This window comes from Balaenoptera physalus (genome assembly GCF_965194825.1).
Source record: "Balaenoptera physalus genome assembly, chromosome: 16".
NCBI lineage: Eukaryota > Metazoa > Chordata > Mammalia > Artiodactyla > Balaenopteridae > Balaenoptera > Balaenoptera physalus.
Genome location: NC_138898.1, coordinates 72,090,662 through 72,103,276, shown reverse-complemented (window position 1 = coordinate 72,103,276; position 12,615 = coordinate 72,090,662). Strand labels below are relative to the sequence as shown.

The window sequence follows — 12,615 nt, the reverse complement described above, 5'->3', positions numbered from 1 at the left end:
ATAACTTCTCTTCACTGCAGACTTGGGAACTTGTTTCATCTTCCATAAAGATAAAGCTTTAAACCTCCGAAGGCTTCTCACTGCCCACGGGATGAGATCCAAACCTTCAGGATGGGCAAAAACACCTTTCACAATTTGATCCTAATCTACTTTTCTACCTTATCTCTAGCAGAAGTTCCCCCCATGAAAGTGCAATCCTTAAATAATAATAATACTAATGACTAATATTTATTGATGTTATTGATGAAGCTCTGTTTGAACTTCCCGCCTTTCTCTGGACTGGTTAGGCCTTTTTATACCCACATGCCTCTGCATGTTCCCTCTCCCTTTAATACCAGAGAGGTAGTAAAGTATAATGGATAAGAGCCTGGGATCTGGAACCAGTTGCCTGGATTCAAATCCAGGCTCCCCATTCATTAGCAACATGATGCTGGGCAAGTTACTGCCCTCAGCCACAGTTTCTACAACTATAAAGTGGGAATAATAACTATGCCTACCTCTAAGGATTACTGTCATTTTTAAATTAGATAATCATGCCAAGGGGAGGGGGCACTATTAACAGTTTGGCCAGGACACTTCTTCATTGCTCAGGACTCTCCCAAGCACTGCAGGACATTAAGCATTGTGGGGTCATTTCCACTAAATGTCCTACCATAGCAACAACTAAAAAATTCCTACCAACTTCCAAATATTGGGGGGGGGGGTGCAGGGGTGGCACTACCACCCCTGTTTTCTTTGATTTTTTTTTTTTTAATTTTATAAATTTATTTATTTATTTTTGGCTGCATTGGGTCCTCGTTGCTGCGTGCAGGCTTTCTCTAGTTGTGGCGAGCAGGGGCTACTCTTCGTTGCAGTGCACGGGCTTCTCATTGCAGTGGCTTCTCGTTGCGGAGCACGGGCTCTAGGAGCACAGGCTTCAGTAGTTGTGGCACGCGGGCTCAGTAGTTGTGGCTTGCGGGCTCTAGAGCGTAGGCTCAGTAGCTGTGGTGCACGGGCTTAGTTGCTCCACGGCATGTGGGATCTTCCCGGACCAGGGCTCGAACCCGTGTTCCCTGCATTGGCAGGCGCGTTCTTAACCACTGTGCCACCTCTTTGGTTTGCTTTTGTTTTGTTTTTTTTTTTGGCCGCACTGCACAGCATGCAGGATCTTAGTTCCCCAACCAGGGATCAAACCCGCGCCCCCTGCAGTGGAAGCACAGATTCTTAACCACTGCTCCACCAGGGAAGTCCCCATGCAGGGATTTTAATGTCACATTAAAGAGTTTGGATTTGGTTTAAAATTAGTGTAATGGGAAGGTACTGGAGGATTTTTAAGCAAGGGAATGAGATGGTTTGATTTATGTCCCCATTCAGGAGACTATGGCTGTAGTCCAGAAGAGAGGTGACAGTGGCTTCCTCTGAGGTTATAGCATTAGACATGGTGAGAGATGGGTAGATTTAAGGTATTTTTTAGGAGGAAAAAAGGGGAGAACTTGCTGATGGATTGGAATGAGGGATGAGAGGGGAAGAAAATCAAGAATGATGGCAGATTCTTGAACTGAGCAACTGGACGGAGGTGCCAAGTGTACAGCAATGTTGAGAGAATTTGTAGTAAACATTCATAACCCACTACCTAGATTCTACAATGAGCACTGTGCTATTCTCGCTTTATCACAGTTCTGTCCATCCCTCTCTCCATCCATTCGTCCATCTTATTTTTGATTTCGAAATAAATCAGTATTTCAGAGTAAGTTACAGACATCAATACACTTCACCCCTAGACATTTCAGCTGAAACCCTAAACATTATAGAGTTCAATACTTGTTTACGGCTCTTTTTTTTACTAGATAAAATTTACATAAGGTGAAATGGAGGGACCTTATCTGGTAAGTTTGGGTTTTGACAGATGTATACGGCTAGTGTAACTCAACCCCCCATCAAGATGTAGAATGTTACCATCACCTCTGGAGAAGCCCCAGTCCGCTTTCACAGGGAGATTTGGCCCTTACCCTCCCAGAGGCAACCACTGGCGGTGAGAGTTTGTTTGTTTGTTTGTTTTGATTTTTTTTGGCCACACTGCAAGGCTCGTGGTGTCTTAGTTCCCCAACTGTGGATCGAACCCAAGCCCTCTGCAGTGGAAGCGTGGAGTTCTAACCACTGGACCGCCAGGGAATTCCCAGGAGGTGATAGTTTTAAAATGGATACTAGAAAGAATTAAACTTGTGTGTGGCCGTGCTGTGGAGAGGGAAAAAGAGGTTCACAGGGAACCAGCCAGACATGAAGAGTGACTCTGAGGTTCAGCAGGCAGGGGGCCAGGCTGGGACCATGACAGCGCTGTAAAAATCAGCGCTGTAGAAATCACTGTTCCCTGGTGGCACAGTGGTTAAGGATCCGCCTGCCAATGCAGGGGACACGGGTTCGAGCCCTGGTCCAGGAAGATCCCACATGCCGCGGAGCAACTAAGCCCGTGCGCCACAACTACTGAAACCCGTGCGCCTAGAGCCCGTGCTCCACAACAAGAGAAGCCACCGCGATCAGAAGCCCGCACACCGCAACGAAGAGTCGCCCCAGCTCACCGCAACTAGAGAAAGCCCGCGCGCAGCAATGAAGACCCAACGCAGCCAAAAATAAAGTAAAAGTTAAAAAAAAAAATCAGTGAAGTCTCTGTGCCTCGAAGAAATCTTTGTTCTGCCTTTGTTTTATTAAAACGTTACTTAAGGTCAGTGCTGGAGACAGATTGTTATTTTATGGCAGAGCCGGATGAACAGGTTCCTGAAGCGCGTCTTCAAGATGTTAAGGTTCCGTTCAATGCACCGGTGGAGCAGAAGGCTCTGGCCTTCTTTGGTTGATTCCCCAGCGAATTGCTGTTTAACGGGCTAAAGGGTTATGCTGTTAACCCTCCTGTTTCCAGATAGCACATCAGTGTCTGCAAGGATTTTCAGATTTTATTCTACACTTGGGATGCCTGTTAAAAAAATACAGGTTCCTTGATCTTACTTGATCTTCTACCAGGATTCCTAAGTAAGAATCTCTGGCAGGTGGCCTGGGGACCTGCATGTTAACTGCATTCCAGCTGATGCTGGTGTTCTGTGGACTACATTTTGAAAAGACTGTGGAAAGCAGACGTTGGGTCCAGACACACGTTGGTTTCAGTTCTGAAATCTTGGGCAAGTTACTTAACCTCTTCTGAGACTTCGTTTTCTTATCTGTAAGAGGTGGCTGCTAATGATTGCCGTGGACATTAGGTGATATAATGTATATAAAGCACCCGGTGCAGAGCTGGCATTTACCACTGTCACGTTCCTCCATTCTCCTTCCTCGAACAGGGAGTTGCTTGGGAGTTCCCTGGCGGTCCAGAGGTTAGGACTCAGTGCTTTCACTGCCAGGGTCCAGGTTCAATCCCTGGTTGGGGACCTAAGATCCCACAAGCCACGTGGTGTGGCAAAAACAAAAAAACAAAAAAAACCCCAAGGAGTTGTAGTAAGAAGACAGCTGATGTTGGGTCAGGTTGACAGTTTATTCACAGGGCTCTCACCATCATTCTGGGGAAGACAGGGTCCCGGCAGGGGCCAGCTCTGCGCCTCTCCCCCACCCCCAACTTTCCACAGGCTCAGAAAACTGCGTGGTTGGTAGTGCCTTAGGGAAGATTTGCTTCCTGCCGTCTGATTTATTCATATTGTTCACTGCTGAGCGGTCCGATGTTCACCTTTGGTTCTTGGGTTCTTGCTGCAGAAACAAGTCACCAGGCCCTTCAGAACATGCCCAAAGTGCTCCGTGATGTCGAAGCCCTTAAACAGGAGGCATCTTTTCTGAAAGAACAAATGATTCTTGTCAAGGAGGACATTAAAAAATTTGAACAGGACACATCTCAGTCGATGCAGGTATTTTGGCTCCTGTCGTAAGTGTTGACTCTTGTTTTTGGAAGATGTTCACTTTCCTCGTGGGAGGTCAACCTTAACTCAAAATTCTGCCAAGCACTCAGACTACTCTTTTGTTCGGTTCTTTCAGCTTATTCATCTCTCTTTAGCACCGCTGAACAATTTAGCCGTGTAATCGGTGCTGTACGGGGTACAGAGGCTCCCTAAAGGCAGGAGCATGCCACGATACTTATGTTTCAAGTCGCTGATGGAAGGTAGAGGAAATGGAACTGCCACTTCTTTAGTGTTCGACCCCTCATTTCTCTTCTAGGTATTGGTAGAAATCGACCAGGTGAAGTCCCGAATGCAGCTTGCCGCAGAATCTCTTCAAGAAGCCGACAAATGGAGCACACTGAGTGCTGATATCGAGGAGACATTTAAGACTCAAGTAGGTTTCTTGTTTAGGGGATGTTGTGACATCCCTTTAAGCAGGAACTTGAGGTTTGGAGAAACAAATGAGCTAGCTATGCCACTCACAATCAGAAGGGCTAGTAAATAGCCGGGTGTGGGAATGTTCAGGCATAGGTTGGGGGCGATCTGAGACTGCTCTGAGTTTTTCCACCTTCTTTAGTTTGTATCATCTGCTTGACTGAAGCCTTTTAGTCACAAAAGTGAGTTCAGGAAAAGCTTAAAAAGGCAGAGAAAATGGAGTAAATGGGAGTGTGGAACTTGGGCAGGGGTGCCCTACACACTGTGGGACCTTAGCAAGTTACTTTACCCTCCTTGGATAGCAAAGTGTGGAAAATAGTGATATTTTTGATACCGGGTTATAAGGATGGAGTAAGATGATATCTTATGAAAAACTTTTTTTTTCAATTGTAAAGCAAAATGAATTATTTATCATCTCTTTTGCTGTTTAAAAAAAAAACTTTAAAAAGTTTTTTAAAAGTTCTAAAAGCACATGGGAAAAATTGAGTAAACAGGAATAAACAGTGAAAAATAAGTCTTTCTCATAGTTCTGACCCTCCCAATCCCCTAATTTCCCTTCTAAATACAAACCATGTTGTCAGCTTTGTGCCTGTTCTTCCAGACCAACGCACACACATATATGTTCCTTGCCCTGTTTTTCCCCCACAAATGGTAGCGCATTGTGAATACTGCTTCGCACATTTTTTTTCAGTCAACAATCTATTATTCTGTCAGTTATTGTTACCTTTTTTTTTTTAAAAAATTTTATTTATTATTTTTGGCTGCGTTGGGTCTTCATTGCTGTGCCCGGGCTTTCTCTAGTTGTGGCGAGCTGGGGCTACTCTTCGTTGCGGTGTGTGGGCTTCTCATTGTGGTGGCTTCTCTTGTTGCGGAGCACGGGCTCTAGGCACGTGGGCTTCAGTAGTCGTGACGCTCGGGCTCAGTAGTTGTGGCTTGCAGGCTCTAGAGCGCAGGCTCAGTAGTTGTGGCGCACGGGCTTAGTTGCTCTGCGGCTTGTGGGATCTTCCCGGACCAGGGTTTATACCCGTGTCCCCTGCATTGGCAGGCAGATTCTTAACCACTGAGCCATCAGGGAAGCCCTGTCCATTCTTAATTGAAGTAGCAGGGGTGTTTTAACATAAATATCCTCTATTCTGGTCTTTTTATAGGACATAGCTGTGATTTCTGCCAAGCTCACAGGTATGCAGAATAGCCTAATGATGCTTGTTGATACACCAGACTACTCAGAAAAATGTGTGCACTTGGAGGCGTTGAAGAACAGGCTGGAGGCCTTGGCCAGCCCCCAGATTGTAGCAGCTTTCACATCTCAGTCTATAGGTGAGTGCTGGCCATTTATCATCTCTCTGTACACCTCTTCACGAAGGTAAGGCTTTCCGAATCTTCAATCTTTAGAATGTCTTAATGTCAATTAAATTATGTAGATTGGAAGTCAATCTGTAGCTTTATGGTGGTTGTCTTTTCTTCAGCATTTTATATGAACTTTTTCAAAATACAGAAAAGTTGAAATAACCATCAGTGAACACACCATCTAGATCCTAGCGTTAGCATTTGCCACATTTGCTTTATCACATATCTACCCACCTATTCACCTCTCTATCCATCCACCTTATTTTTTTTAATGCATTTCAAAGTAAGTTGCAGACATCAGTATACTTCACTCCTAAGCACTTTAGCATTCATATCAATAACTAGAGTTCAATGTTGGTTTATGATTCTTTTTTTCAGGTAAAGTTTACATTTAGAAAAATGTACAAATCTTAAGTGTACCATTTGATGAGTTTTGACGCTGATCAAGACCATTATGATGCTGTGTTATTTTCCAGTGATTTTTTTCAACAAATAAGTTTATCTAACTCCCTTTCCATTTCATCCACAAAACTATTGGTTAAACAAGAAGCAGCAGCAGTAAAGCTGTTTTCTTACCTTCACAGTTATTTACATTGGCAGAATGTAGTCTGTACCCACTGCCCTGCTTCCTGCACTCTTGCTCATATATCACGCAAGCCCCTCTACTCTGGGGTTAATGTTCTCCTGAACCCATTCTGTTGAAGGTCTCCAACAGCTGTATCATCACCAAACCCCAAGGCTTAATATCACTTTATACTTTTCTGTTTCTTTTCTTTTCTTTTTTTTTTAAATTTTTATTTTATTTATTTATTTTTGGCTGTGTTGGGTCTTTGTTGCTGCACGTGGGCTTTCTCTAGGGCGGTGAGCGGGGCCTGCTCTATTGTGGTGCACGGGCTTCTCACTGCAGTGGCTTCTCTTGTTGCGGAGCACGGGCTCTAGGTGCACGAGCTTCAGTAGTTGTGGCACGCGGGCTTCAGTAGTGTGGCTCGTGGTCTCATAGAGCGCAGGCTCAGTAGTTGTGGCGCACGGGCTTAGTTGCTCCGCGGCACATGGGATCTTCCCAGACCAGGGATCGAACCCGTGTCCCCTGCATTGGCAGGCAGATTCTTCTCCACTGCACCACCAGGGAAGCCCTACTTTGCTGTTTCTCATTGTCAACAACAGTTAACAATGTTTTTTACTCCCTCCTGTTCTGAGAATGCTTTCTTCCCTTGGCTTCTGAGGTGTAGCATCAATTTTGTTTATATGATGGTACATTTCCAGTGGTGAAATTAAATCATAAGAAGTTCTGATATCTTTGTTTTCCTAGTTTGTTTAAAATGTATTTTTTCACTGAGGTAACATTGGTTTATAGCATTACGTAAGTGTCATGTGTACAGCATTATATTTCTACTTCTGTGTACACTACAGCATGCTCACCACCAAAAATTTAGTTTCCGTCCATCACCATACAGTTGATCCCCTTTACCAGTTTCGCCTTCCTGGTGCCCCATCCCCTCTGGTAACCACTACTCTCTTCTCTGTATCTAAGTGTTTGTTTTTATTTGGTTTGGTTTTTTCATTTATTTTGTTTGTTTTTTATATTCCACATTTGAGTGAAATCATACGTTATTTGTCTTTGTCCATCTGACTTATTTCACTAAGCATAATATTCTCAAGGTCTATGCTTGTCACAAATGATAAGATTTTATCTTTTTATTTTATGGCTGAGTAGTATTCCACTGTATATATCGCATCTCCTTTATCCAATCACCTGTTGATGGGCACTTAAGTCGGTTACATATCTTGGCTATTGTAAATAATGCAGCAGTGAGAAGTGCTGGTATCTTAAGAGTTCTGATTGATGTTTTATTTTGTTTTAGGATGGGTGAGCCTAGGCTTTAATAATTAAGAAAAGTCTATAGCTAGATAATTATATATGAATATGCAGACAAGTGCACATGTAAATTCTTATCATACGTAAAAACGTTATAAAATTTCAGTATGCTGAGTTTGACCATGTAATTTATTATCAAACTAGGACACTTTTTTTTTTAAATATTTATTTAATTAAATTAATTAATTTATTTATGGCTGTGTTGGGTCTTCGTTTCTGTGCGAGGGCTTTCTCTCTAGTTGCGGCAAGTGGGAGCCACTCTTCATCGTGGTGCGCGGGCCTCTCATTATTGCGGCCTCTCCCACTGCGGAGCACAGGCTCCAGACGCGCAGGCTCAGTAATTGTGGCTCACGGGCCTAGTTTCTCCGCGGCATGTGGGATCTTCCCAGATCAGGGCTCGAACCCATGTCCCCTGCATTGGCAGGCAGATTCTCAACCACTGTGCCACCAGGGAAGCCCAAACTAGGACACTTTTGAGAGGAAAAGGGAGTGCTTTCAATAATGCAGCTGGGGCAACAGGTGTAAACCAAGACTGTCCTGGGCCAGCTGGGACATGTAGTGACCCCTGTACCCATACAGTATAGAACCCTTGGAGAATGACCCTCTGGATAGCTGAGTTTTCAGTGTGGGTGAGAGCAGCTTAACCTCCTCATTCTGAGCAGTAACACTGTCTTCCCTCCAAAGATGATTTCTTTCCACTCCAGTTCTCTCGATAGTCAAGGCCTGCAAAGGTTTGGCTTCCCTTGCCCTGGTGGTGAAGTCACACCAAAGTGCGGCCCTCTTGGAACTCAGCCCTGGAGAGTTGTGTATGTCTGTTCCCAGGAGCGAGTCATCTCTTTTGTAATCCCTGTGTGCTGTTCAGTAACTCCAAAGACAGAAACAAGTCTCAGTCAGTACTTGATACTATCCCGTTAGGTAATTTGAAAAAGGTAAATATTGTCAAATTTTATTAAATGGCCTTTTAGCATCTATCAAGATCGAATGTGTTATTTTTATTTCCTCTGACCTACCAATATGGCAAATCATATTAATAGCATTCCTAATTTTACATCATTCTTACAATTCAAGAACAAGCCCTACTTGTTCACTGTGTGTGTGTGTGTGTGTGTGTGTGTGTGTGTGTGTGTGTGAATATACTACTAGATCTTTGCTGATATTTTATTTATTTATTTTTTGGCCATGCTGCGAGGCTTTGTGGGATCTTAGTTCCCTGACCAGGGATCGAACCTGGGCCCAAAGAAGTGAAAGCGCAGAGTCATAACCACTGGACCGCCAGGGAATTCCCCTGAAATTTTACTTAAAATTTTTAAATTGAGGTCCTGTAAGTGAATATCTCTGTTAGGTTTTAGTATCATGATTGTGTTGGCTTCACAAAAACAACTGAGACCGTTTCATTCTTTCTTACTATTAGTATTTAAATAGCATTTTTATCAAATATTGCCATGGCCCCATTGAAGGCTTTCTGTCTGCAGTTCAGCTTGGGTATAAGTATGAGGACCTCTGCCTTCTTTTTTGTTTGTATTTGCTTTACTGTGTCTTTGCCTGTTTTGTCTTAACCCTCAAACTTCCTGAGATGTTTTATTTTAGACTTGTCTGTTGGAGATGGCACATAGTTGAATTGTATTTTTTGATCTAATCCTGGTATTTCTTTTTTAATCAGTGACTTTATCCCATTTAGGTTTTTTTTTTTAACAGAAATTTCCAGTCTTACATGTTTCTATTTTTATATTTTCTTCTTTATATTTCTGTTTCTTTTGATCTCTATATTTTGCTGTTTTCTTTGTGTTTTTTTCTCATGGATAACTTGAAAGATATATAACTTGTTTTTAGTTTTACTAGTGATTTATGACTTCAAATAATAAACTAAATTTTTTTCTGAGTTTATCAACCTTGTAAATGAAACAATATATGATTCCCTCAATTAGTGCATTTACACTCCCCTTCCTGTCTCCTACCCTTCACCCTCCCCCTGCCCTATTCTAGAATATTGCATAGTCTAGAATTTTTCTTCATGGTATACCATCAAATTAATAATTTTTTTATCATGTAGCTTTCTCTCTGAAATGTAAACATTATAAAATTTTTGTGTTTTATAATATTTTATTTTTATATAACTGTTTTATAACCAAAAATTGCCATGGTTGTCTATGCTTAATATCATGTTTTTAAATGGATTCAGTCTCATTTCCAGACTTTTCATCCCACATTTTCCCCATTTGTTAATTCTTTTTTCTTTTCTTTTCTTTTTTTTGGCCACGCTGCGTGGCCCGCGGGATCCTAGTTCCTTGACCAGGAGTGGAACCCAGGCCCTCGGCAGTGAGAGCGTGGAGTCCTAACCACTGGACCACCAGGGAATTCCCTGTTAATTCTTTATTTTGAGGCTTCTCTTCATTAGCAGGATTCTGTTTTTAAGTAGACTTTTTTTTCCCTTAGGAAGGGCATGGGGATCATATGTATATCCTTGGTATTTAAGTAAAGAATGTGTTTTTATTGCTTTTCCATGTAGAAAAGAATGACTGCTTTTGGAAATCTTGGTTCATACTATTTTTCCTTCCGAAATCTAGAGATGTTGCTTCCTTGTCTTCTGCCAACTATAATCTGATGTTCAGTATGAGACTGGCCTGCTTATTTTTTTCTTTGTATGTAGTTTATTTTCCTTGAATAGTTAAAATAGGGTGGGCAAACATTTTCTGTAAGGGGCCAGATAATAAATTTTTGGGCTTTGTGGGACATATGGTCTCTAGCACAAATGCTTAATTCTGCAGTTGTGGCACGAAAACTCATATGTAAATGAATGAGCTTCACCGTGAAAATTTTTAATGTTTTCTGGAACATAGTATCTTATTTGCTGATTCATATTTTTCTTCATTCCTAGAAAATTTCTTTCTTAAAAGACTTTTTCTTCTATTTCATTTATTTTCTTATTCATTTTTGAGAACATCATCTATCTGTTCATTAGCTCTTCCTTTCCCCCCTCAACATATAATATGTTCACTCTGGTCTATTTTGGCTCTTTGCCGACAATCTCCTCTCCTCCATAGTCTGTTATTTTTCAAAAGTCTGTCTTCCATTTGATCAATAGCATTTTCTAAATTATGTGTTCTGCTCTTTGTTCTTCTAATTAATTTTTAATTCATCATATCATTATTTATTTTCCTAATTTTTTTTCTTAGCTCTGCCAGCCTCCCTTTATATCTCATTGTGATACCTTAGATCCTATTGAAGAAAGCGTATACCTTGTGTAATTTCCTTGAGAATGTGAAGCAGTTGTAGTGTAAAATTTTCTCCTCTTTCCTAAGCTAAATCTTTTGAAGTGCTCTCTCTCTTAGGAAAAGTTTTTTAAATTTCAATTTTGTTTTTTATTATAAATAAATAAATTAATTAAATTAATTTTTTTGGCTGTGTCTGGTCTTTTTTTAAAAATTTTATTTATTTATTTATTTTATGTATCTATTTTGGCTGCGTTGGGTCTTCGTTGCTGTGCATGGGCTTTCACTAGTTGCAGCGAGTTCATTGGGGTGTGCAGGCTTCTCATTGCGGTGGCTTCTCTTGTTGCGGAGCACAGGCTCTAGGCACGCAGGCTCAGTAGTTGTGGCGCATGGGCATAGTTGCTCCGCGGCATGTGGGATCTTCCCAGACCAGGGCTCGAACCCGTGTCCCCCGTGATGGCAGGCGGATTCTTAACCACTGCGCCACAAGGGCAGCCCTGTGTCTGGTCTTAGTTGCAGCACACAGGGTCTTCGTTGTGGCGCGGGCTCTTCATCGTGGCACGTGGGCATCTCTTTATTTGTGGTGTGCGGGCTTCTGTCTAGTTGTGGTGCACGGGCTTAGTTGCCCTGCAGCACTTGGGATCTTAGTTCCTCAACCAGGGATCGAACCTGTGTCCCCTGCAGTGGAAGGCAGATTCTTTACCACTGGACCACCAGGGAAGTACCTAAATTTCAATTTTAAATCCAAAGTCATGAGGCTTTTCCTTTGTGTTTTTTTCCTAAGAGTTTTATAGTTTTAGCTCTTACATTTAGGTTGTTGAGCCATTATAAGTTAATTTTTGTATATGGTACAAGGTAAGGACCCAACTTCTTTCTTTTGCATGTGCACATCCAGTTTTCTGAGCAACATTTTTATTTCCTGAGCACATTTGTTAAAAGGACTGTCCTTTCCCCATTGAATGGTCTTGACATCCTTGTTGAAAATTATTTGACCATGTATGTGAAGGTTATTTCTGAGCCCTTTATTCTGTTCCATTAGGCTATATATATGTCTGTCCTTATGCCAGTACCACATAGTTTTGATTATTGTTGCTTTGTAGTAACTTGGAATCATGGATTGTGAATCCACCAATGTTGTCCTTCTTTTTCAAGATTGTTTTGGCTATTTGGGGGTCCCTTGAAATTCCATATGAATTTTAGAATGGGTTTTTCTGTTTCTCCAGAGAACACCATTGAACACCATTTTGGAAGGGATTACATTGAATCTGTAGATGGCTTTGGTAATATTATCATCTTAACAATATTAAATGTTCTAATTCATGAACGTAGCATGTCTTTTTATTTATTTGTGTCTTTTAAAATTTCTTTCAGCAGTGTTTTGTCACTTTCCGTGTACAAGTCTTTTAGCTCCTTGATTATATTTATTTCTAAGTATTTTATTCTTTTTGATGCTATTATAAATGGAATTGTTTTCTTAATTTTTTTTTCAGATTGTTCATTGTTACCGTATAGAAATGCAAGTGAGTTTTGGTGTGTTGATTTTGTATTCTGCTGCATTAACTTATTAGTTCTAACAGTTTTTTTTTTGGTAGAATCTTTAGGGCTTTCTATAAATAAGATCATATCATCTGCAAACAAAGATATTTTTCCTTCTTCCTTTCCTGTTTGAATGCTTTTTACTTCTTTTTCTTGCACAATTATTCTGGCTAGAACTTCCAGTACTAAGTTGAATAGAAATTGCAAAAGTGGGCATCCTTGTCTCGTTCCTGATCTCAGAGGAAAAGTTTGAAATGGTCTTTCACCATTGAGTATTATGTTAGCTGGGGGCTTTTCATATATGGCCTTAATTTTGTTGAGA

General features: G+C 41.4%; 1 protein-coding gene across 4 annotated transcripts in view; it reads left to right on the top strand.

The window, feature by feature from the left end:
* Positions 1–12,615, top strand: part of COG7 (component of oligomeric golgi complex 7) — a 76,761-nt gene that overhangs the window by 2,567 nt on the left and 61,579 nt on the right. For all 4 annotated transcript variants that reach the window (XM_082430994.1, XM_082430993.1, XM_082430995.1 and 1 more), the window contains exons 2-4: positions 3,712–3,860; positions 4,168–4,284; positions 5,474–5,642. In XM_082430994.1, coding sequence (XP_082287120.1) covers positions 3,712–3,860; positions 4,168–4,284; positions 5,474–5,642 — 435 coding nt within the window. The remainder of the gene's footprint in view (positions 1–3,711; positions 3,861–4,167; positions 4,285–5,473; positions 5,643–12,615) is intronic.